This window comes from Brassica napus, chromosome A3 (genome assembly GCF_020379485.1).
Source record: "Brassica napus cultivar Da-Ae chromosome A3, Da-Ae, whole genome shotgun sequence".
Taxonomy (NCBI): Eukaryota; Viridiplantae; Streptophyta; class Magnoliopsida; order Brassicales; family Brassicaceae; genus Brassica; species Brassica napus.
Window position 1 is genome coordinate 14,966,193 of NC_063436.1, and position 25,626 is coordinate 14,991,818.

The 25,626-nt window shown below is 35.4% G+C and overlaps 5 protein-coding genes across 7 annotated transcripts; 4 read left to right on the forward strand and 1 right to left on the reverse strand.

Moving 5' to 3' along the window:
* Positions 1 to 756: 756 nt before the first annotated feature.
* On the forward strand, positions 757 to 8,197 carry LOC106438902 (inositol hexakisphosphate and diphosphoinositol-pentakisphosphate kinase VIP1-like). The gene is made up of 30 exons (XM_013880192.3): positions 757 to 1,108; positions 1,287 to 1,346; positions 1,624 to 1,670; positions 1,868 to 1,951; positions 2,059 to 2,122; positions 2,270 to 2,423; positions 2,726 to 2,796; positions 2,934 to 3,038; positions 3,297 to 3,389; positions 3,594 to 3,668; positions 3,764 to 3,849; positions 3,943 to 4,131; positions 4,210 to 4,309; positions 4,386 to 4,456; positions 4,563 to 4,644; positions 4,811 to 4,951; positions 5,061 to 5,103; positions 5,192 to 5,274; positions 5,368 to 5,430; positions 5,525 to 5,599; positions 5,682 to 5,810; positions 5,980 to 6,206; positions 6,294 to 6,338; positions 6,418 to 6,484; positions 6,640 to 6,711; positions 6,810 to 7,039; positions 7,148 to 7,205; positions 7,295 to 7,462; positions 7,539 to 7,616; positions 7,700 to 8,197. The coding sequence occupies exons 1-30, from the start codon at positions 1,031 to 1,033 to the stop codon at positions 7,964 to 7,966; spliced, it is 3,105 nt and encodes a 1,034-aa protein (XP_013735646.2). The 5' UTR covers positions 757 to 1,030; the 3' UTR covers positions 7,967 to 8,197.
* Positions 8,198 to 9,437: 1,240 nt separating this feature from the next.
* Positions 9,438 to 10,881, forward strand: LOC106438905 (hypersensitive-induced response protein 3). The gene is made up of 4 exons (XM_013880196.3): positions 9,438 to 9,749; positions 9,825 to 9,945; positions 10,014 to 10,202; positions 10,280 to 10,881. Exons 1-4 carry the CDS (start codon positions 9,561 to 9,563, stop codon positions 10,639 to 10,641), a joined length of 861 nt encoding a protein of 286 aa, XP_013735650.1. The 5' UTR covers positions 9,438 to 9,560; the 3' UTR covers positions 10,642 to 10,881.
* A 194-nt stretch (positions 10,882 to 11,075) lies between these two features.
* Positions 11,076 to 13,037, reverse strand: LOC106438907 (mitochondrial outer membrane protein porin 1-like). The gene is made up of 6 exons (XM_013880198.3): positions 12,809 to 13,037; positions 12,532 to 12,599; positions 12,254 to 12,364; positions 12,021 to 12,107; positions 11,702 to 11,910; positions 11,076 to 11,606 (listed from the first exon to the last, which is right to left on the reverse strand). Exons 1-6 carry the CDS (start codon positions 12,855 to 12,857, stop codon positions 11,300 to 11,302), a joined length of 831 nt encoding a protein of 276 aa, XP_013735652.2. The 5' UTR covers positions 12,858 to 13,037; the 3' UTR covers positions 11,076 to 11,299.
* A 637-nt stretch (positions 13,038 to 13,674) lies between these two features.
* On the forward strand, positions 13,675 to 15,965 carry LOC106438903 (probable pectate lyase 7). The gene is made up of 4 exons (XM_013880194.3): positions 13,675 to 14,054; positions 14,413 to 15,163; positions 15,277 to 15,522; positions 15,605 to 15,965. The coding sequence occupies exons 1-4, from the start codon at positions 13,861 to 13,863 to the stop codon at positions 15,827 to 15,829; spliced, it is 1,416 nt and encodes a 471-aa protein (XP_013735648.1). The 5' UTR covers positions 13,675 to 13,860; the 3' UTR covers positions 15,830 to 15,965.
* Positions 15,966 to 18,875: 2,910 nt separating this feature from the next.
* LOC106443851 (galactose mutarotase-like) lies at positions 18,876 to 25,252 on the forward strand. Of its 3 annotated transcripts, XM_048776185.1 has the most exons (11): positions 18,876 to 19,405; positions 19,499 to 19,548; positions 20,232 to 20,322; positions 20,437 to 20,544; positions 20,634 to 20,943; positions 21,024 to 23,438; positions 23,542 to 23,658; positions 23,756 to 23,936; positions 24,019 to 24,220; positions 24,321 to 24,435; positions 24,538 to 25,252. In XM_048776185.1, exons 1-6 carry the CDS (start codon positions 18,916 to 18,918, stop codon positions 21,331 to 21,333), a joined length of 1,359 nt encoding a protein of 452 aa, XP_048632142.1. In that variant the 5' UTR covers positions 18,876 to 18,915; the 3' UTR covers positions 21,334 to 23,438; positions 23,542 to 23,658; positions 23,756 to 23,936; positions 24,019 to 24,220; positions 24,321 to 24,435; positions 24,538 to 25,252. The 3 variants fall into 3 exon arrangements, with proteins under 3 accessions (XP_048632142.1, XP_048632141.1, XP_048632143.1); XM_048776184.1 differs by having other exon boundaries at positions 23,542 to 23,936; XM_048776186.1 differs by having other exon boundaries at positions 21,024 to 23,361; positions 23,542 to 23,936.
* Positions 25,253 to 25,626: the final 374 nt, after the last annotated feature.

The following is a 25,626-nucleotide window of genomic DNA, read 5'->3' on the forward strand; positions in this document are numbered from 1 at the left end:
ATGTAATCAGGTCCTTCAAAACATTATTAGGTTTCTTGCTTAACAAGCTATGTGTTATTCATGATATCATGTGATAAACAAGGTACTTCAAACCTTACCCGAAAAGTGTAAGTCGAATGCATCGGCCGAGTGGAGCCTATAATTAAGTAACACAGAATGTGAACAAAATTTACTGAACAGGTTTTATAAAACATTTCTTTAAGTCTAGTTAAACCTGCTTTCAGACACTTTCATATTACAAATCTAAAAGTGTATAACTAAAAGACCAAAATAAAATCAAACTTTAGTAAATTTTCTGTAAATCTTCAGACTGAATATATCAGATTAGATCATACCTAACAAATCAGTTCTTAGCAGAATTTTATAATAAACAAATGTAGTATGAAAGCCTGATATGTCAGCTACTGTGTTTTGATTATAACCTTTTTAACTCTTTGCACAAATGGTTTAGAATAAGAAAAAGCTCGAAAGCAACCAAAAAGCTAAATTACATTTTTCTCTTCTGCATATTCTGGAATCCTTGGATTTTATTCTTTCACAGTTTTTATTTTTTATTTTCTTTTCTTGACCAAAAATCACACCAGAACGCTAATAACGACAGATAGATTTTTATGTAAACATTGATAAGTGACACAGTGGACCATGTGATACGTTAGTTTGTTAGTAATCACATTTAATAAAAAGTTTCCCATCACTATCAGCTCACGGACGATATTACGCTATAGCGTCAAGTCGTGGCTCCATTTTGACTAGAAATTAAAAAACAATAAAGCATATTTTTATTTATTTTAGGTATTAGTCTTAACGGCACGGCCAGTGACGATTGATTGTCCCTTTTATGTCCTCGTGCTTAATCAGCGTTCGTTAGATATTCTTAATATATTTACTTTCCAAAGTCTATCTATGTTTTGCCTTCTTCACAAGCATTATATATTGTCGTCGCTATTGCTCTGCCTTGTGATCATCATTGTTTTACTGGTAACTCTCTCTTTGTCTCCTTCATCTTGTTCTCTGCGAGAGAGGAGTAGATATGGAAGTAGAAGAAGGAGCGAGTGTTGATGTTGGTGGTGGGAAGATAAAGGTTGGAGTATGCGTCATGGAAAAGAAGGTGAAATGCGGCTCCGATGTTATCTTTCATTTTTTTAAAAAAAAATTGTTACTGCTCGATGTTTTCTTCTACTGACCAACAGACTCGGATGGTTGGTTTGTAGTTTATTTTGGAGTCCTCTTGTTTTTACTATGTGTTCTTCTCGATCGCTCAAAGATAGCTCGTTGTGGATTTATAGGTCTCCTCAAGTCCCATGGGTCAAATTTTGGACAGACTGGAGTCGTTTGGTGAATTTGAGGTAACTTTGTACTCACGGGTTTCTTCTTTGTTCCAAGATTTTTATATGCTATAATTTTCTGGTTTGTAGTACTCTATATATAGTTTACTATTTAACCTGGAGAGAGGTTGCTTTTGATTAGATGGCTTGTTATTTAGCTTGGGAGATGCTCTTTTTGTGTTCATTTTCCAAGTTGTTGAATTAGTTTGCGACTAGAAATGTTGTTGACTAATTTGTCTTTGTATATTCTCTGGTGTATTCTTTATATTTTTCATGTCATGGACAACTTTATCCGCAGATCTTACATTTTCGGGATAAAGTCATACTTGAAGATCCAATAGAAAGGTTTGTTGTACTAAAGAGTTTACTTTTTCCCTTTTCCAGTTATGAATGACGTCCCATTATTAGTGTACTAGGAGAAATAGTAGTTAATCTCTATATATATCAAGTACTTTCTCCAATATATATATATATATATATATATATATATATATATATATATATCAAGTACAAAAACCTGACATGAGAATTTGCTGTTTCAGCTGGCCCATTTGTGATTGCTTGATTGCTTTCCATTCCACTGGATATCCTCTTGAAAAGGCTCAGGCTTATGCTGCTTTAAGAAAGTGAGTTTTTTTCACCTTTTTTATTTCTTGATTTTGGCTCCCATATAAAAGCTTTCTCATGACTCCGGCTTCTGAGGTTGACAACTTTTCAAACTTGTCTTGTTCAGGCCATTTTTAGTGAATGAACTAGATCCACAGTATCTTCTTCATGATCGCCGCAAGGTGTACGAGGTATTGCATATTAGGATGCAATAAGTTGGTTCTGTGTACTTTTGATAATTTTTCAAAGTTTCCAGGGCTAATGAGACAAAGAAGAGCTACTACATATATTTTATTTTTCCTTGCTACTAACAAATAGCTTTTGTGTGCATTTTTCAGCATCTTGAGATGTATGGAATCCCAGTTCCTAGGTATGCTTGTGTCAACAGAAAGGTACCAAATGAAGAAGTAGATTATTTTGTCGAGGAAGAAGATTTTGTTGAGGTTAATGGTGAACGCTTCTGGAAGCCATTTGTGGAAAAGCCTGTCAATGGTGATCTTCTCTTTTTTGCCTCTTGCTCTCTCTTTTTCATGCCAGCTTATTATCTATTTATCCATAAGTCTAAAGTAGAAAAATAACCATAGGAGTGTGTTTTGTATTTTCCTCTGATATTTCGTAACCAATTTCACTTGAATCTGTTATCTCATATGAGTTAAATATTGAGGTACAATGAATATAAACAGAGGTGATTTTTCAAGGCTATATTCTCATTTAATGTTCTTAGTTGTTATATGATGATGGCTATCCTCGTTATATTTATCTTCCGACAGTTAACATTCTTTGTGCGTTTGTAGGAGATGACCATAGTATCATGATATACTACCCTAGCTCGGCAGGTGGAGGCATGAAAGAATTGTTCCGCAAGGTATCTCTCCAGAAGAATTTGGCTGCTATGGATTCAATTGTTGATATTCTAATATATTTTTCATAATAATTAGTGTCATATTCCTCTGGGACTCGTTTTCAGCTAATGTATCTCGTTCGTCTCCATTTTACTTTAAGATTGGGAACCGATCAAGTGAGTTTCATCCAGACGTCAGAAGAGTAAGGAGAGAGGGTTCCTTTATATATGAAGAGTTTATGTCCACCGGAGGAACTGATGTCAAGGTATGTGTTTATTTTCCTTCTGCATGTTTCTCTATTAGCTCATTTCATCTTTTAGACCACATTAATCTTTCTGAGAATATCGTACTATTCTTGGTGTCAAGTGTCCTACATTTATAAGGTTATCATGTTAATGGCCTATATGTTTATATGACTTAGCTCCTATTTGCTGGTTGTTTTTTTGTCTGGTGAACATTTTTTCGTGAAGTTTTGGCTTTCACGAGCTCTGTACTGACAATCTGGATGCTGGCTTAAATACAGGTATACACAGTGGGTCCTGAATACGCACATGCTGAAGCAAGAAAGTCGCCTGTTGTTGATGGTGTTGTTATGAGGAATACTGATGGCAAGGAAGTACGTCGTCTACCGATCATTTACCTTAAATAGAATGAAATTTGACACTATCTCATTTTCTTATGGAGAGAGGGCTATATTTTAGGTGCACAAAAAAAAAGAAGAGGGGCTATATTTTGAATAGAATATCAAAGTCTATTGATTATGATTTGGTAAATGTTTCATGATGGTGTAACACTATTATTTTATTTTTTTATTGAACAGGTGAGATATCCAGTGTTGCTTACCCCTGCAGAAAAGCAAATGGCTAGACAACTTTGCATTGCATTTAGGCAAACTGTATGTTGTGAATCCAATCCCTCTGGCTCTCGCAGAGTTTTATTTTCTTTATAATGGTACTAAATTATTTTTATTTTTTTTACAAATTTCATCAGGTGTGTGGGTTTGATCTTCTACGATCTGAGGGATGTTCATATGTTTGTGATGTAAATGGATGGAGTTTTGTCAAGAACTCTTACAAGTAAGCTAATAGCATTCTTCACTTTATTTTAACTCTCTAAAATGTGCACCGTTAAAGTATTATTCACAAACCTCTCATACTATACTATGTAAGGTATTACGACGATGCTGCTTGTGTGCTAAGAAAAATGTGTTTGGACGTAAAGGCTCCTCATCTGTCATCGACTCTCCCTCACACTTTGCCTTGGAAGTTCAGTAAGCCTGTACAGCCTAATAAAAGACTAACCCGTCAAGGGAATGGACAGTCAGAAGAGTTGCGTTGTGTCATTGCTGTTATTCGACAGTATGTTTTTTTTAGCATATAAATCACCTATATCTCATCTATACTTCTCTCTGTTAAAATTTTGTTATTACATGACAGTGGTGATCGAACTCCAAAACAGAAGGTGAAACTAAATGTTACAGAGGCGAAACTGTTAAACCTGATGTTGAAGTACAATGGTGGAAAGCCAAGAGCTGAGGTGAGGAGATCGACTTTTTCTGTCATCCATCTTTTATCTGCCTTGTTCATTTTATATATTTTGTCAAATTTTGCAGACAAAACTAAAAAGTGCAGTCCAGTTGCAAGACCTATTAGATGCCACAAGAATGTTAGTTCCCCGTACAAGGTACAACCCTGAACTCTATCTTCTCTCCAAAAAGCATGTCTGGTCTACCTTTTCCATGTGTTGAATACTCGTACCGACAATATGGTCTTTCTTTTTTTATATGTAGACCAGGTCGTGAGAGTGATAGTGATCCAGAAGACCTTGAACATGCTGAGAAGCTTCGCCAAGTTAAAGCAGTTCTTGAAGAGGTTCTTTAGTACTTTCTCTTTTTTTTTTTTGAATATAGTCCGTGGAAAGTATTACATAGTATCATTTAGGGAGTTAAAACTCTTATAAGTAAGCTAGCATTATGCATTTTTTATTTAATTCATGAGGTCATATTCTTATAGCAGAAAACCTTTTGGTATGGCGCAGGGAGGAAATTTTTCTGGGATATACAGGAAGGTTCAGCTGAAGCCGCTGAAGTGGGATGGTGAAGGCGAAGAAGAAAGACCTGTAGAGGCCCTTATGATTCTTAAATACGGCGGTGTTCTAACTCACGCTGGTAGAAAACAGGTGCTTACATACTCTACCATTTAATTTGTCATTGCTATATATATATATATATGTTTCCCAAATATGGAAAATTGTTTAACTTATTGATGTTTGCTTCATCTGCATGCAGGCAGAAGAGCTTGGTAGATTCTTCCGATACAATATGTATCCAGGTAAGGCCGCCTAATCTGTTTTTTTTTATTTGTTACTTTTTTTTTGGAGTATTTGACGATGAAATGGCTTTACTATATGTTTTTTCAGGTGAAGGGACTGGTTTGCTTCGTCTCCATAGTACATACCGTCATGACCTTAAAATTTACAGCTCTGACGAGGGACGTGTTCAGGTACGTACACCTTTTACATTGATACTACTCAAGATAATTAAACATATGTGTTGGAAAAAATAATTATTGAATTGGTTTGCATATGTTGACCAGATGTCTGCAGCTGCTTTTGCTAAAGGTCTGCTTGACCTAGAAGGACAGCTGACACCAATCCTGGTTTTTCTTTCTTTTTTTAAATCTTGTTGGTGCTTAATTTGCAATGTCATCATGTGTATTACTAATAATATTTTTATCTGTCTTGCTTCTCTAGGTTTCTTTGGTTAGCAAGGACTCTTCCATGTTGGATGGTCTTGATACTGCCAGCATTGAAATGGAAGCGGCCAAGGTTTGTCCCATGATGAATCATTTTCTGAATAGTCCACCTTAAATATGTTAACAGTTTTGATTTCACTACTTGGACTATGCAGGCTAGATTGAATGAGATTGTAACGTGTGGCAAAAAAATGACCAATGAGCATGGCTCCTCTGAAGAATTCCCTTGGATGACTGATGGAGCTGGAGTTCCTCCCAATGCTAATGGACTCCTCCGTGAATTGGTACTCACACTTTTCCATCTAGTCTTAGTTTACTACTGGTGTGAAGTACATCACCAACCTTTTTTTTTTAGAGTTTTGTTTGCACAACAACGTACTATTGCATAGGCACTGATGAGCACATTGGTAACCTCTGTGGGTATTGCTCTCATTTTTGTGGCTCCCTCATTAGGTGACATTGACCAAGAATGTGACTGAACAAGTAAGAATACTTGCAATGGATGAGAAGGAGAACCTCACTGAGCCATATGATATGTATGATCAAGCAAAGGCTCTTGGAAAGACAAACATTGACAGTGATAGGATTGCTTCTGGATTACCATGCGGTAGTGAAGGGTTTCTTCTCATGTTTGCTCGGTGGATAAAACTCGCAAGGGATCTCTATAATGAAAGAAAAGAGTAAGTTTCTTATCAAATTTTTTAAACATTATTTAGAGGCTTGTGAGTGAGTGAGAGTAGCACTAATAGTTCAGTTTTAACTTGCAGCCGATTTGACATCACGCAGATTCCGGATATTTATGATTCATGCAAGTAAGTTATATATGTTATGGTGGTTTTTTGGTGTATCTCGTTTATGAATTTACTTTAATATGTCTGTTAACGTCACCAGGTACGACCTGTTGCATAATTCCCATCTAGGTCTACAAGGATTAGATGAACTCTTCAAAGTTGCACAGGTACAAACTGTATTTTCTCTTTTCCAGTTTTCACTTACAATAATACTTTGTTATCTTCCAAGGCATACTAATGAACATGACCTTTCTTGGTAGATCTCTGTATTGCGTTGACTGTGTTAGCAATTATGACTAAATAATGTGTTTTGTGGTTGCAGTTGCTTGCAGATGGTGTGATCCCAAACGAGTATGGAATCAATCCACAACAGAAGCTTAAAATCGGTTCAAAGGTTGACATTTTATAGGCTAGCTACGAGAGTAGTTTATATATGGTGTTTCCAGTGGATCTCTCACATCTTTATCAAAATCTATTTTTCCGTGAAAAAAGGTTGCTAGGCGCTTAATGGGGAAAATCTTGATAGACTTGAGGAATACTCGAGAAGAAGCAATGAGTGTTGCTGAACTCAAAGAACAACATGTCACATTGTCATTATCTGCCTCGAAAAAACAACAAGACAAAAATATTCAACCAAAGAGAGATGATTTGAGACGACCTGGCACTGGTGATAAGGATGAAGATGATGACGATAAAGAAACCAAATACCGATTAGATCCTAAGTAATAGCTTACTCTCTGCTTGTATAGTTTCTTTCTTCTTCTCCTTTTCTTGGTTTTTGCATATTCTTAAGTGTTTTATACTAATTGCTTTTCATTTTCCCATTTTAGGTATGCAAATGTCAAGACACCTGAACGTCATGTGAGGACTCGACTCTACTTCACATCTGTAAGTTTCCTTCTTTCTCCATTCTATTGCTTGTATATATATATGGTCTTCAAGTGTGTGAGAGTGAAACTGCTTTGATATTGTAATAGGAATCGCATATTCATTCGCTGATGAACGTACTTAGATACTGTAACCTCGACGAATCACTTCAAGGAGAAGAAAGTCTCATCTCCCAAAACGCATTGGAACGTCTTTTCAAAACAAAAGAACTTGATTACATGAGCTACATTGTCCTAAGGCTCTTTGAAAACACCGAGGTCTACACACCCTTCTTCTCTTACATCATACATAGGCTTCAACATATATCTAATAAATATTATTGTCTGGTTGCAGGTATCACTCGAAGACCCCAAGAGATTCCGCATTGAACTTACATTCAGCCGTGGAGCTGACTTGTCCCCCTTAGAGGAGGTAAAGAAGAAGAGGCACTATTGTTCTTATTGTTATTAACGTTCGAAAAATATACTAATTTTATTGGTGTGAAAAAAAAACAGAAGAATGACGAGGAGGCAGAGTCATTGATGAGGGAACACACGCTTCCGATAATGGGACCAGAGAGGCTGCAAGAGGTTGGTTCTTGTTTAACACTGGAGACTATGGAGAAAATGGTTCATCCTTTTGCTATGCCACCTGAAGATTTCCCTCCTGCTTCGGCTCCGGTTGGTTTCTCCGGTTACTTCTCCAAAAGCGCTGCAGTGCTCGAGCGTCTAGTTAAACTCTTTCACAGCTACAAAAACTCTTCTTCTAATGGAAAAAGCTGAGAGGGCAGCATGCATACGTACCAACTTTTTTGTTTACTTCTTTTCTACTAAAAACTGCTCATGATTCTGTCTCAGTGCAGTTCAAATCATTGTTCCTTTTTTTAACATGTTTCAGTTAACATGATTGAAAAATATACTATCTCTGTTTTTTTGTATATTTTATAAATAGTACAGATTACAATCATAGATCTACATTCAAGTTACTATGGAAATAAAAATTATTTATGGCTACATGTTATTTTAGTAAATTTTATCTACATATGATTTTTTGGCTGCTATGATATAAGGTTTTCTGATTTCTTTTTGTTATTAAATTAAAATTTCAAATATTATACTACTTTTGATTTTTGCAAAACAATTTTTTGTGTTGCATTTCAAAAAACTTATTTTCACAACAAAGTTTTTATATTTTGTAAAATTTGGAATATTATCATTTTTCATTTGAAATACTAGTTTTCAAAATTATATATTGGATTAAGAGAAATTAGAAAAATTACACAACTATTTTGCGTTTGAGAGATTATATGACGACTTTTAAATTTTGTTTGTTAATAAATTAATATATTATTTTATAAAAATATATGCAAATTTTGGGACGGGGTATAGAATATCAACAATTTATGGTATTGGGTATTGCTAAATGTGGAAGAACTTTTGCTTTTAAATCTTTTGAATTTTTCCTCTTTTTATTTTTGTACTCATCCAGTCATCCGCTTGTCGCTTTGAATAGATCAATCGAATATTGAGACAAACAAAATAATGTCATATATAGTGACACCATTTCTTACGTGAAATTATTATTATTATCCAGATACTCAGATGCAAGTTATCCATTTTCTATGGTAAACATGCGAGCCGCAACGACCGACGACTTTTATTCCAAAAATTCTTAACTCTAAATTTTGCTTGCTTTTTCTGTAATTTATTTGAATTTTAATTTTGAAATCCTACACATAACAGCTACATAGTAATATAAATAAAAATAGAAAGCAATATATATTAAAACCCACCTTGTTTTATTTATTTATTTTTATTTTTATTTTGGAACCCTACACATAAATAAAGTCCAGTCCACGTTTTCCCTTCAACTTTGAGTATGCATATATTGGTGGCTTGTCGTCTGACAAGGCTATCATAGTAGTATATTTGATTCTCTTAACTACCAAGAAATTATCATGAACTCATAAAGTATACCTCGCGTTTTTCTTCTATAATTAATTTGTAATCATTATCATATAAGATAAAACAATTATATAACTCACACAAGTGTATCTGGTGGAGGTGGTTAACCCGTTTATCTGAAGTTTTGTCAAAATAAACAAAAAGAACAGAAGAAGAAAATATCTCCAAGAACCAAGATATACATTAGACTTTTCAAAAAGAAATGTCACCTTCGAATATAATAAATACGATAATTTTCGAGGAATAGTCATATATGACATGGTGTCACGATCATCATCTTATTCATCTTATCTATATAACAACCCCTCATGCGACTTTTCTGTCTTACACAAACCTTTACAGAGCACTATAAGGTGGAAAAGAGAATACATATTCTAAATCATTCTTGCTCTTATCCTTACAAGACTAAGTAATGGGGAACCTTTTGTGCTGCGTGCTGGTGAAGCAATCAGATGTGGCGATCAAGGAGAGATTTGGCAAGTTTGAAAAAGTCCTTAATCCAGGTCTTCAGTTTGTGCCCTGGGTCATAGGTGATTATGTTGCCGGTCACCTCACCCTCCGTCTACAGCAACTTGATGTTCAATGCGAAACCAAGACAAAGGTAAGCAACGCTCAACACATATATATGTATACATATATAGACATACCTCCCTTCTAACGTACCATTATGTATCAGGACAATGTGTTTGTGACAGTGGTTGCATCTATACAATACAGAGTCTTGGTCGACAAGGCAAGTGATGCTTTCTACAGACTTAGCAACCCAACTTCCCAAATCAAAGCCTATGTCTTCGATGGTAATTACTCCTTCATCTTCTTCTTCATTTCCCAATAATTCAAAGATTCTGATATTCTGTTTTCCCAGTGATCAGAGCATGTGTACCAAAGCTGAACTTGGACGATGTGTTCGAGCAGAAGAATGAAATAGCAAAATCAGTGGAAGAAGAGCTAGACAAAGCCATGACTGCTTATGGTTATGAGATCCTTCAAACCCTTATCATCGACATCGAGCCTGACCAACAGGTTAAACGCGCCATGAACGAAATCAACGCCGGTAAGGCATAATCTCCCAAACCTTAGAAACCACATAATCAAAAGTTAGGTCTCTGATCTTTTAAAACAACGTTACAGCGGCGAGGATGAGAGTGGCGGCGAACGAGAAAGCAGAGGCAGAGAAAATCATTCAGATAAAGAGAGCAGAAGGTGAAGCTGAGTCCAAGTACCTATCTGGACTCGGTATCGCCCGTCAGAGACAAGCTATCGTGGACGGTCTCAGAGACAGTGTTCTTGGTTTCGCCGGAAACGTGCCGGGGACGTCAGCTAAGGATGTGTTGGACATGGTGATGATGACTCAGTATTTTGACACCATGAGAGACATCGGAGCTCACTCCAAATCTTCGTCGGTGTTTATCCCTCACGGTCCCGGCGCCGTCGCTGACGTGGCGACACAGATTCGAAATGGATTACTGCAGGCCCACCAGACCAATGCCTAAATGGCTCCAGTCAACAGTCAACTATCTAAAAGTCGTCGTTTCCCCACTAAATTTTAATGGTTTTTTTTTTTTATCGTGATTGTTGTTTTATATTTTCTTTTGCCAGATTTAATAATTGTGTCTGTCTTTGTGATTTTGTAATTATATTGCCGATTAAGTTTGTATAAAATTAAAAAATGTAAGTATAACTCTTATCTCTCACTGTATTTGGTTGTCCATCGAAATAATATACGTGTGTTATTGTGTGGGGCCCAAGCTACATATACGTAGGTAGACCTTCGAAAAGTCAACTCATTCAGCTCGCTCACTTAACGAGCACAATTGAATATCCAATCTTATAATAAGTCCTCACCTACTTCACATAATAGAGTGAGAACATAAGATAGTGTTGAAGGAAAAAAAGAGCCCAGGAAAGTCTCGAAAACAAAATCGAGTGGAAGGAACAAAGTGCATAGCATATAAGTAGAAACAGAACTCAAAAGGATTTTAATGTTTCATCATGTCAACAAGACAGACGACCTTTTTCAGCCTTTTTTATTCTCTACAAATCCGACAAGAAAATGGGGGAAAGTTTAAAAGTTAAAACCAACAAACCAAGCAGAGGAAAACAGAACCCAAGTCGGAAAAAAAACTATTGTTTGCTTAGCTTAGCTCATATTCAAGGCCTGAGAGAGAGGGCCAATCCAACCTTAGCATTCTTGTCAATAGCCTTGGTGTCAACTTCTCCAGAGATTGTGAAGAAGGAGCCGGGTGTCCACTGGTGCTGAATGAGTGCATTGGCTATCCCTGCACTGTTCACACGTGCCTTCACCGTGGTCAAGGGGTCAAGTGAATGCTGTGTTCCCACGGTTATGGTGTTGGTCTTGCTAGAGAACTTGTGGCTCACTTCAGCTCCAACAGCAGTGTTGAACAGCGGGTTAACAATGTGGTAGTATGAAGCGTTGACAGAATCTCCTTTGTCGTTCCTAAACAAACAAGAAAAGCCAAAGATATCTATTATCAAAATTTGATCAAAGATCCATATTTAATCCGCAAATTCCTCACACACGAATTGACTTACAGGGTAAGGGAGGCAATTAAATCATCCTTGGTGAAGTTAACACCAGCATTGATCTTGGTGAAATTGCCGGATTTGGTGTCGAAGGAAACATCAGTACCAGCAGCCAACACATTGGTTCCAATAACACCAGAGAAGTTAACAGTCGGGTTCTGAGTCAATCCCATGCTCGTGCTGATACCAGCGTAGTCATGCAAGTACTGAAGCTCAATCTGTTTGGAAAATTATACACGATTTAAAAAAAAAAGAATATGAAGTTAGAAAAGCAAGGCTATCAAACTTATAACAAATATTAGACGCTTGCTTGAAAAGTGAATAATACCTTGCCGGAGTTTTGGTCAGGGGCCCTGAAGCTGAAGATGGACTTGAGCCCAGGTGCAGCCTCATCAACCGTAGCAGTGATCAAAACCTGAACCATTATACGCAAACATAGATGTTGTTAGCGTATGAGTATATACAAGAAACACACATAGATGTTGGTTGCTTAGTTAAAATAATCTGATACAAGAAGCTAAACAATGAATGTGTATTCTGGGTAGGAGGAACAAAACTTACGGTATTGTCAGTGCAAACTCTCAAATCAGTAGTGATGTTCTTCTGTTTCAAAAGAAAACCGACATCTCCCAAAAGCAGGTCACCTTTCTTAGTTCCAGTTGAAGTGATAGCCTAACAAAAGGAAGAGGATAGTTCACAGAGGTGACACACTTAAAACAATCAAACAAACTCAAAAGTAGAGTTAAAAGCTAATCAGTAAGTAGCAACACAACTCGAGAAACATTTATCATAACTTAAAAAATGGAAATGTAATAAAGCAAAGAAACTTAGAAACTTACAACACCAGCTGGAGATTGAGTGGTGATACTCAATTTGTGGTCGCTGTTGTGGTCCTTGTACAGCAGATCTGCAAAGGAAACGATCTCAATTTCAATCGAGTAATACGCATGCACATAACATTGATTTTGACCCAATCGGGATCCGAAAATCTTATACCGATTGCAAGAGCTTCGAACAAAACCCAGATCATTCCCCCTAAACCGAACCCTAATTTGCAACTATCGGATTCGTCGCAATGAAATGGAAAGCAGTGAGAGAGAGAGAGAGAGATTTGACCTCTGACTTTTTTGCCGATGTCGGTGTAGAGACCTGGACCTTTCACCATTTTTGCTTTGCTTTGCTTCCTACAAAGAACAAAAGATACTTCGAGAGATAGAGAGAGAATCGCAGAACGAGAGTCGTGGCTGGCGTCTATAAGGAAGAGATTGAAGAAAGCCCTAATTTTTTTTTTCTTTGTTTTTTTTTTCCTGCTTTCCAAGCAAAATTTTATCAGCCGTTGGATCGAGATAGACGATCTTCCTCTTCTGTATTAACTACGTGGCACTCAAGCGGCGTCGTTTACTACTGTCCTCTCTTACCCGGGTTATCTATCAATCGGTTTATATTTTGATTTCGGTTTATTGACTTATCAGTTGAGTTTTTTACCAATCCATTAGTCTGCGATTAAATTCCTTGTAATAATACGTTATTGGATAATCAGTAACCATTAACCAAAACAGATATATGTTTAATCAGGCACCTTAAAATATGAATAGAAGGTTCAAATCAAAATTCAGTCCAAGTTGTATATACTTCTTTAAAAATTGTTAAAGTTTTTTGTATACATATATGGTTAATATATAGATCATAGATAAATTAGATATTGTAACAAGCAGTCTGACATTTAATTTATAATTTATACTACTTTTAGATGCATATGAGAAGTAACAAGTAATATGGTTATTGTTGCCAAAATTGGTTGAACATGTGGGGAAAACAGTAGGCTTCTCTCTTTACAGAAACATATCCAAATATAGGAGAAGCAAAGAAACCTGTCCACACGTGAATTATGCTGGCTTTCCATACATAACGGGAAACTTTTCTAATTTTAGAAGTTAACTTTCTTGGTCAACTTTTTGTTATTTAAAGACCAACCTTCACGTTTGTTCAACTTCGCAATACGATTCATCTACCAAACAGAAAAACAAACGACCTTAAGTCATGTTTAAAGCTTAGCAGTTCTCCACATATATATATTTAAAAAATATAAAAAGATTACCCCTTTAAGAAAATAAATAATTCATACAGATTGTTTTCTGTAGCAAAAAGGGGTAATCAAATAAAAAAAAATGGAGACGGCTAGGCTTTTCAAATTAGTGTGTGTGATTTGTATTGCCAGTTTGATTCCGACCTTACGAGCCAATGTTGCGGAGACCGATGATTATTGGGTAAAAATGGCCAATGAAGCTCGTAAACGTACCCTTATGGCTTATCATCCCGATCCTTATCAGATTGTCGACCACTTCCACGAGCGTCACTACGAGTAAGCCCCTTAACCTTTTTTTATCTGTATTTGTTTTCAGTCCTATTGTAATTTATAACTTTTACTTGTGACGGGAATACAAATTTGATTTGGATTAGTTTAGTTATTTGATTTTATTCGACTTTACTAAGGTACAAATAAACTATCTCTAGAAGTTTTAGTAAGGGGGTTAAAATTATGAAAAAAAATACTTTGAAAGGGAAACTATCTCTACACACCCCGGACTTGGACTTGCTACAATATTATATAAGAAAGACGTGAGATGAATTTACGATCATGTTTTGTTATAGTATTCTTTTAACAGTGATTTTGGATTTATGATGGGTTTGGTTTTTGTGCATATGTGTATGATCTTCAGCAACTCTACTGATGTTGAGGAGACGGAGGAACACGCATCCGAGGAAGAGGACGACATTGAGATGAGTTCTAGTCTGACGAACAGCACAAGACGGAGCCTAAGAGGTAGAGGTAAAGGTAAAGGTAGAGGGAAATGGAGCAAGCTAAAGGGACCTTGCACTGCAAGTAACCCTATTGATAAATGTTGGCGTTGCCAGCCCGATTGGGCCAGGCGTCGCAAGAAGCTCGTCAAATGTGTTCGTGGCTTCGGTTACAGGACCACAGGAGGCAAACGCGGTCGAATCTACGTGGTCACAAGCAACAGAGACGATGATACGGTGAACCCTAGACCCGGAACACTTCGTCACGCTGTGATTCAGAACGAACCTCTCTGGATCATTTTCAAGCACGATATGAGTATTAGGTTGAGCCAAGAGCTAATGATTAATAGTCACAAGACGATCGATGCTCGTGGCACTAACGTGCACATCGCATATGGTGCTGGGATCACGATGCAGTACGTGCGAAACATTATCATCCATGGGCTTCACGTCCATCACATCGTCCCGGGCAGTGGTGGCATGATAAGAAACTCTAATGACCACTTTGGGTTTAGAGGACAGGCCGATGGAGATGGTATCTCTATCTTTGGAGCAACAAACATTTGGCTTGACCACATTTCTATGTCTAAATGCCAAGATGGTCTCATCGACGCTATAATGGGCTCCACCGGTATCACTATCTCTAACTCTCATTTCACCCACCACAACGATGTGAGTATTCATCAAATCCGTACATGTCTAGTAGATTTCAGTTGCCTAATTGATTTGATCGCTATATGTGGACTTTTAAAAGTAATTAATGAACATTTTGTTTGTGTGTTTAGGTGATGTTGCTTGGTGCACAAAATGACAACCACGCGGACAAGAAGATGCAAGTCACTGTGGCTTTCAACCACTTTGGTAAAGGACTTGTGCAGAGGATGCCGAGGATTCGGTGGGGTTTCGTCCATGTTGTCAACAATGACTATACTCACTGGGAGCTTTATGCTATCGGCGGTAGCCAAAGTCCTACCATTCTCAGCCACGGAAACCGTTTCATCGCTCCTCCTCACATACAACATTACAGAGAGGTACGTACAAAACATATAAACCCAAAGGCTTGATGTGTTTAAAATATAGTTTTTTGGAACTAAGAGAAAGATGTGTGTATAGGTAACAAAGAGGGATTATGCTCCAGAATCGGAGTGGAAAAACTGGAATTGGAGATCCGACAAAGACATTTTCATGAACAACGCATATTTCAGACAATCTGGAAATCCAAAATTCATGTGTTCACACTCTAGACAACAGATGATAAAGCCCAAACACGGTTCGGCCGTTTCAAAGCTTACCAAATACGCCGGAGCATTGGATTGCCGGGTCGGAAAACCATGCTAATAATATTAAATCACTACTACTTTTCTCTCTTGTATCTAGGCCATGAACCAAAAATATTAATGGGTAAAATGAAAATAATTCTAACTTATGAGGTTCTTTCTGTAAGGATACGTTGTAATTCTATTTTGTTTTTGTATTCCATTTGTTGTTGTGTATGTTCATTTGGTAGTGCTCGTCATATTTTCACTATTTTATTTTGAGAACAAACATGAAACCAATGAGAAAACAGATAATTAAAACCATTATTTAACAGAAAAGCATGGTGGATAGCATATCATCGAACATGGATTTCATATGGTGATTCGGAGTGACGCAGTCATACGTGCATATTCATATGGTGGTAGAATTATCGGCAATAGAATCGTCTAAGTAATATTTATCAGCATTGTAATATCATAATTAATCATACGTTAAAGAAAATAATAAATAGAACTATGTTTTTGACACCAAATAATAATTTTCCCAAAAAGTATATCAGTGTTCAGTGACATGCAGCTTAATTTCTAACTAGATTTTGACCCGCGCAGGCGCGCGGGTGTATATTTTGAAAAATATGTTGATATTTGTTTTTTTATGTAATTATTAGGATTTGGAAAAATGAATCCGAGGAACATAACCGATACCGATCCAAAGATATAGTACCAAACCCAAACATAAATTGATTAAATATTTTAATTATTCAAAATTTTGTTATTTAGAGAACCGAATCTGATCCGAACCGAAGTATTTGGGTATCCGAATTTATCTAAAAATAAATTTATATACTTATATATATTAATTATTTTTAGATTTAACGTATATAAAACATCAAAAATGATACTTTTAAATTGATTTAAATACTTGAAAATATATATAGATAGTCAAAAGTAAATATCTGAAATAGTTAAAGTATACTCAAATCACCAAAAATACTTAAAATAATTATTGATTTCGTATCCAAAATTTTAAATCAAGCCAATTGATATGTTAAGCTTAAGTATTATGACATATGTTATTCAAATTTATACGTAATATATTATTTTATTTATACATTTTGAGAAATTTAAAATATATAATGATTTAAGACTTTAAAAATAATTTAAATTAGTTATCCAAACCCAAACCAAACCCGCAAAGATCCAAATCGAACTCAAACCAAAATTTAGAAACATTCTAATAAGGCTGAAATCTTTGACCCCGAAAACCCAAAATACAAACCGATCAGAACTAAACCCGTATGGGTATCCAAAAGCCCATCCCTAGTCATTATTATATATCGTATTTTATCATCATATAATTAATCGTATTTTATATGTACCATCATATAAGTAATCATATAATTAATAGTATTTTATACATACCATCATATAAATAATTACATATATTATATTTTTAAAACTTAATATGAAATATGAAAACCATAATTTGAGTTGGTATTTCAAATTGGGCTTTGTATTATATTTTTCTTATATATATTGATAATATTTTTTTATAATGGTTATTGAAAAATAGTTTAGTAAAAATCCATTTTTGAATATATGTATATTTTTGAATCAATTTTTGATATAAATCAAATTTGAATTATTATTTTGATTTGAAATATGTATATAAAGTTTAAATTTTGTTTTATGGTTAGTTTAGAAAAAAAAAATTAGGGAATTAGATTGACCCATTTTGGTATATTTTAAAAGTGGCCTAGATAACTTTCAATTTTTTAAAAAAACATAAGTCCATTACTTTTTTTCTTAATATTACTATCCTTGTTTTCAAACAAAAATATTTTTTTTAAAAGACTGCAATCCATGTTTCCAAAGACTCCAAATTTTTAAAAGTCCTATTCAAATCTCCAATCACTCCAATTTTGTACTTGAGTTTTAATAATATCTATACTATTAAAGCAGAATACTTCTTATGAATATGCCCCTGAATTTTCCTATTAATTACAAAACATTCAATTTCTTTTTTCAATTGTTTTAAATATTTTTCGAAAATGAAAAGCTTAACCAATTTGCTACTTACATTTTCGTTTTTAAGCCCATTAAGTCGTTTTAAATCTCATTTCGTACTCAGAGATTTACGGAATCAAATCAAATAAAAAGAACATTCCCCAACTTGAGGAACACACAAAAAAATATTTTAATTGTTTGACATGGTAACTGAATTTTACAAAAACTAATCTTAAAATATAGAAAGATTCGATTTTAAAGAGAAGATCCCCCAACTTTCTCCCCAAATTTCTCCTAAAACCTAACATCTTGCTTTGAATCTGATCAATATTATAAATAGGTAACACCGGTTTCCTATTCAAACCCACACCTTCGAACAAACCAACATGATCTACGTAGGATAATATAGGACAAACATTTTAATTTTAATAATGATTAAAAAAATAAAGAAGACAATATTATAAAAATTGACTATAAACAAATAAAAAAATCTATTAAAATATGGATTAGACAAATATTTATTAATTTAAATGAAATTTTAAAAAGAAACGATACCGCGCTTTGAAAGCGCGGGTCAAAATCTAGTAGATTCTTAAATACCATGAAATCTTGATCAAGGATAGTGCCTAAATCGTCGAAGATCTTATATTTTATTTATTTGCTAATAAGGACAAACTAAAAACCTTATTGCTAAGCTCACATTAATTACATATATGAGTGTTGTGATGATGCATACATCATTACAAATTAAAGACAAAATGCACCAACATATCGCTGTTATCGCATTACTTTTTCTTCAATCATCGATATATCTATACCCCGTCCCGAAACGGTTCTGCAATACTCAAATGCGACTTAGGTTTTTTCTCTCGAGTTTCAATGTTTTCATGAAACTGAATAAACTAAGTAAATTGGTTTATTTTATCAAATAACTAGATCACGATATATCTAACCAACCAAACCAAATAATGTCACTAGATAGATAGTTTAGATTTTTTCTCGTTATTAAATATGAAAAGATAACACGCTTATTTAAATATCATTTTCTATTAAAATGGTGTAGCTAAATAATTCCGTAAATTTAGTAAAAAAGCGCCTATAAAATACCCACCAGAAGATTAAAGTCGCTCACACACACACACACATAAAAAGAAACTAAAAATGGTTAGGGTTTCAGTTTTATCGTGTTTGTTTTTGTTGGTTATAATCATGGTTAGTGTATCATTTGCCGAAAACAATGAAGTGAAATCGACTGATTTGAAGAAAGTCCAAGGACAAGAAACTGATCAGTCGATCACTACGGTAAATGATAACGGTGAGCATGATGATGACCACGATCAAGATCATGACAATGATAATGACGATGAACATGATAATAGCCACGATCATGACAATGATGATGACGACGATCACGACGATGATGATGATAACGATCATGATCATGACAATGACAATGATCAAGATAATGATCATGAAGGTGATGATGATAACGATAAGGATGATCATGACAATGATAATGAAGGTGGTGATGATAGCGAAGATAATGAAAAGGAGACATTGGGGGTATACGAGCTAAAGAAGGGGAGTCTCACTGTCAGATTTACAAATCGCGGTGCTTCTATCATCTCTCTCCTTTTCCCCGATAAAAATGGTTAGTGGATCAACCACTACTACATGCATATTTTTTTTATGGGTATAGTATTTTATTATTCATAAATACTTATTTTGTGACATTCATTTCCAGGAAAGACAGAGGACGTCGTTCTTGGGTATGATAGCGTCAATGAGTACATGGTAAGTAAAAGGGAAAATGGGTGAGCATATGATACCCTTTGACCTGTATTCGAACTATAATAGCATCACCATCTTTATTTTGGTATCGTCAGTGGCCGACGTAGGTTGATTTTGGAAGAGACACTTGTTCACCATCTTTTTTAAACTAATGAGATCTGTCAAGGTTTTTAATAATGTATTTGTTAAAAATTCAATTTCATTCAACTATTTAGTAGTGTTTTATAGTTTTGCTTCGGATACAACTACCTTTTAGATCTAACAGACTAACACTAACTATATCTTTCTTTGCTGAAGAATGTTTTTGATATCTGAAACCGAAGTACTTGCTTCTGATCTAATTTAATTTTCTTTAGAAAAGGATTATTTAAAGATATGTATTAAAATTTCTTGAGACAATAATTGATAGGATAACTAAATAAAAAATTATTCGACCGTGCGTTTGAATTTATTTGAACAAATAAAAATAACCAAACACTGAAACATCTCGAGATGATATTTGATTGGGAGATATTTGATTGGGCATAATATTTCAGATAATTTGCTTCCTTATATAAAGATTCACTTTGTTTTTTTTTTTGTCAACTACCTAATTAACTAGACCAAGTTTTTTTTTTTGTTTGCTTCTTTATACAAAGATTCACTTTGGTTAACATCATAAAACATAATAATTAACTTGTAATCAGAATGATACTGTATTTTTTGGAGCGACTGTGGGACGTGTAGCCAATACAAGAGAAAAGACCGTTGCCAACGATGCTGAAAACACAATTCAAGGTAAATACCTAATTAACTGATTAACTTGTTGGTTAACGTTTTAGTATATGGAAAAAATAGTATATGTAGCTACGTTCTATTTAAGTGGACTTATTGTTTTCTTAAATCGATTAGGTGGGAAGAAAGGGTTTGGTCATGCGATTTGGAGAGTTGCAAAACACAGATATAATGGCAAGAAAGCTTATATTGTTTTCACCTACACAAGTCCTGATGGCGATCAAGGTCCATTTTTCATTTTATTTAGTCTTAATTAGTCACTTTTTAAATGCATAAATTCTAAGATATAAGGTTATAATTAAATACATCGATAGGATTTCCGGGGAGACTAGACGTCACCGCGACGTATACGTTGGTCGGAGAAAACCAACTAAAATTGGTGATGGAAGCAAAGGCTAGAGAGAAAGCAACTCCTGTGAATTTAGTTCATCATTCTTATTGGAATCTTGGTGGTCATAGCAATGGTGATATATTGTCTGAAGAAATTCAAATTCTCGGTTCCGGTTATGCTCACGTCGACGATAATCTCATCCCCACCGGAAAAATCCTCTCCGTTAAAGGAACATCATACGATTTTCTCAAACTCCGACCTATTAAAGATAACATCAATGAGATTAAGCTAGGGTAAAAAGTTGCAAATAAAATATATATTTATATATACTATTTTCTAATACTATATAAAATGTTATTTTGTTGTAATGCAGGCACGGTATAAATTATTGTCTAGACGGTGTTGCTAACCAGATGAGAAAAGTCGTGGTGCTTGTGGACAAAAAATCGAAGAGGAAAATGGAGTTATCTACAGACCAGTCAGGTCTGAAGTTCTATACTGGAGGAAGCTTGAAGACAATGAAAGGAATAAACGGATCGGTTTATAAAGCTTACTCCGGTTTATGTTTAGAAACACAAAGTTTATCCAGTGCAATCAGTAATCAGTATCTTCCTTCGCAGATAGTTAAACCGGGTGGAAAATATAAGCATACTTTGCTCTTTAAGTTTTCTATTGTTCCCTAAACTTTGTAACTTTCTGGAAGCTTATATGACCAGAAACATAATAAAAATCAAAAACTTAATTATATCAATTTGATGCGACGTGTGTGCTTATATATATATAGGCGTTTACGTAAAATTAAGTAGAAGGTAAAATTAGTTTTGATGTTCCATTAACTAGTATATATGCTTTTTTTTGTCTGATTAATTATGCTATTAGAAATTATAAAAAATATTACATAGACGATATGATAGACTTGATCTTCAGCATGGTGCAAGGAGTACCGTCAGGAATGGATTTCATAGGTCTATTCAGGATGATGCAGTCAGACGTGAATACTCATAAGGCATGTAGAATTGCAGGCTTTAACTAGTATATGCTATAAATACAATTTTTTAAATTAGATGACTTCAGCAAATTTTTTTTTTTTTTGCGAAATATATTGATAACCAACTAAATATGAGCATCAGAGTCAATACAATAGGCTGACCATCAATTTAAGGTTCTATGTGCATACTATTATTAGTCACAGATTATGGTATAAAATACCCTAAAACATGAAAGACAAGAACTAACATCTCTTCTCGCCTCTTTTCCTTTAACAAACTATTTGGAATCTAATTTCAAATTCAACTATTTGAAATCTAATTTCAAATTGGTTGTTAAGGGAAAGTTGAGCTCTAGTCATGGCAAAGATCGCCTTGTTGCTTTTCGTCATGGCCATTCTGGTCTCTCTCCACGCTAATGAAGCTCACCACCGTAAGGGAGATCCAGCGCCTGAAAAAGACTTAACAGCCAAGAAAAAGAGCATTCAAGGTTTGACATCTGAGGTGAAACCGTTGAGCAAATCTGAACAGGTGCTGAATAATAACCTTGAAAAAGATCACAATAAAAAAAAAGTGCTTTCAAAAAAAGATCAGAAGAAGAAATTAGATTCAATGGCTTATGCACAGAAACTTAGAAGATTCCGCAGAGTTACTAAAATCAAGAGAGCACCTGCGAGAAAGAGGAAATCTGAATCCATAATCCAATCGATCTTGCATGATTTTGGATTAAACGGAGGGAGAAACTGACGAAAAATAACAATTAGGGTTTGATTCATATTGATGACTTTATAAAGGATGTTTGAACCTGGTCATGGATTCTAGCTTTACAAGTGAATGGAGAAAATAATTTCCCCATATTATATTATTTACATCATATTGTAATTGATATAATTTAATGAAATATTACTACTTTTTTTAACGCTGAATAATTATACTATTACAATTATGAAAAATATTACAGACGATTTTACCGCCGACAATTCTATTCACACTTGACTAGCGATTTTTTTTATTATTGATGATAGTTTTCTATTATAATACAACTCGATTAAGAGTTTGAGATGGGTTTACGACTAGTATGGAACCATATCAATCTATAATAATAATTTGGAGTTTTCTCCCACCTCAAGCAGCCACGTCCTCAAGGAGAGGGGTGCTTTTCTTGACACGTGTCAATTCGCTGTGGTATGTGTGTTTGTCACGCGTTTCTTTTTATTATAGATTTCTTACGCTCACGCGCGTTGCGTTTTGTTGCGTGAAGTGCTATGGACTCAACTTGGGTTTCGTCTATATTTTTATAAATTGAGCCCACCAGTCATTATTTATCGGAAGCCCTCTATTGGACATTTATAAAACGTGCAGGCCCAGATTGTGGTTTTAAAGCCCGTGACATAAGTTATTTTTTCTGATTCATTAAAGTTAGGGCAACAGTCAACTGCTCATTTGTCGTCTCCTGTTACCTTCGACCATCGCCTGTATGTAACGGAAGACTTAACGTTTTGCCTCCACTATCCCCAGATTTATTGTTAGCTGTTAATGATTACATTGAAGCTAAGCTCTGAATCAACTTCCCATCTTTCTAGCTTCCCTTCTTCTTCACCATTTCAAACACTATATATATAAGCCTGCAGAAGAAGTCTCCGGACAGCTTTATGTCTCGCTATTTCTCTTTCATAGCATACTATACTTTAGAGCGTAGACTAACCTAGCCAATCCCCCAAATAGGTATGTCTGAGTTGAGGTCTGGGAGATGTAAGGATTACTTCATGACCTGTGTCCTCGGTTTATAGGAAACAAGAAAGGTGGAGAAGGAATTACTTCTTTATTGCATCTGTGATTTCTTGAGTTAATTGTGAAATGTTTGTTTCCTTAAGCTTTATTAACTTTTTCCTTTTTCTGGCGCAGTCAATCTCCACCACTTTCAAACACCATCTCTGAGAAGTCACCAGAAGTAATCATTACTTAAAACTGACCATATCACCTGTCTCTATCCGCTTCACGCCTCAAACCATCTTCGTCCAGGTTACTGAAACCATTAACCATATCCCATCAGAGGTCTTCATGTTTCGTAACTATGAGCAACTGATGCTACTTGCTAATACCAACCCTCTTTTACCAGGTCCGTAACAAAAATATTGGTTGGATTGGATACATTTCTTAGACAAACAAACGCAATGCCGTTTGGTACAATTGTTGGTGAAGTTTTGGGCATCAAAACCACATACAACGAATCAACGATGAAACCGCAGACAATTCAAAGGATTATGATTAATGCATATCTCCTCCACTCTGTCCCACAGGTTAAATCTGAAACTTATCTCCTCCTCCATCAGTACATCATCTCTGTAAACTTGAATCCTTTTAAATATATTATGGTAACAGACTGTGGATTTCCTTTGCACTGGTTGATGCTTCACTTCCTGCTTATTGATACTACAAATGGTTGGTGCTTCACTTCTTGCTCGAAGTGCTCAAGAAGACAAGAATGCTTCAACGTGGATTCACATCGTTCACATGTTAAACTTGTCGTGTTTCAAAATAAAAAAAAAAAAACTTGCCATCAGGAAGCAGTTGGGGTCCTTAGGTGATCGATCCGACAACACATTTATAAGATATTTTGGTTGTCTATGTGAAGCAGTATTTACTAACCACGTTACGCATTGACCATGTCGTTCCTTTTGCAGGTACCTTATCCAGTTCTCAGTCTCTGATGGAGCTGAAACAACTGTCTTTGTGGCATTTGATAGAGAGATGACAAAGCTAACCAATGCACGTGCGGTAGACATTGGCCAACTAATTGTAAGTTGTAACACCAACGACAACCACAATGAAATCATGGCAAAATTCTTTTAGTAGACAAACTCCATTGAATACGTGAAGTCATCTTCCTGCATGATCCAGGTGTTGGGAAGCCAGAGCTAATAACCATCCCACAGTTAGTCAAAGACTTGGTTGGCATCACTTTCAGTTTTCAGGAGAAGCTTTCACCGTTTAACTCGCCTCCAAGCATCAGTCCTTAACCATATCACGGATTTGTTACCGCAACCAGCGTTCACTACTACCAAACTTTGCAGAAAATGCAAGTCTAACCAAGCTAAATATGTTCTCTCCTTATGGTTATATAGATTGTTCTGGTGTTGTATGGTTCATGCCGAGGGGGTGATAAGAACAATCCGGGAGATCATGGAGCTAGGGCTGTTTCATCTAAGACGTCCATATGTGTCCAAAGTTGCCCCTGGTATGGTACCTCAGCTGGGATAGGTTCTTGTGGAGATATAGAAGGAGCAACATCCTCAAAAAACTGTCATGCCTGATGAATCTGTGAGTGGTGCCATTCACAACTATCGACTCTGCTGATCTTTCGGAGGAAGGGGGCAACGGCAAGAAGCCACGCAATGCTTAGCTTTCTAGCTCAGGGAGTTGGGAAACCCAAATGCTCACAGAAGCTCACATCCATAGGATTTTAGTTTACTTTTGTGCTACAATAAATTTGTTTAGGATTTCGGTGATATCTTGAATCATGACATCTCTGTTTTTTATCTTCTCATTTTCTTAGCTTTCATACTACGTGACTTATTGGGCCCCACTCCTTTTTAATAAAATTCCACTTCTCATGTTTCTCAGCATCAATTTTTGAATATGATAAGAGCTAAAATCTTTCTTTTTGAAAACCTCTCCCCTTTTCTTACGAGGTTGACACTACTTTTCATTTACAAAACAATCATCAGCCCACTAAGGTTAATTGTAAGAAAGAGTCAGTAATGAGGTTTACTGATGATCCACCCGATAACAAGGAGGTTTTAAATTAAAAACATGTTGGATAAAAAAACATAAGGAACCTTTTTTTTTTTTAACACAAACATAAGGAACCTTACATGACAAATTATCTAAGGAAATGTAGCTAATATTAACGATCATAGGACTGAAATATATTCAGTGGTAATAGAATTTCATAAATCCTTGACCGGCTCCCTTAAAAACACTGTCTGA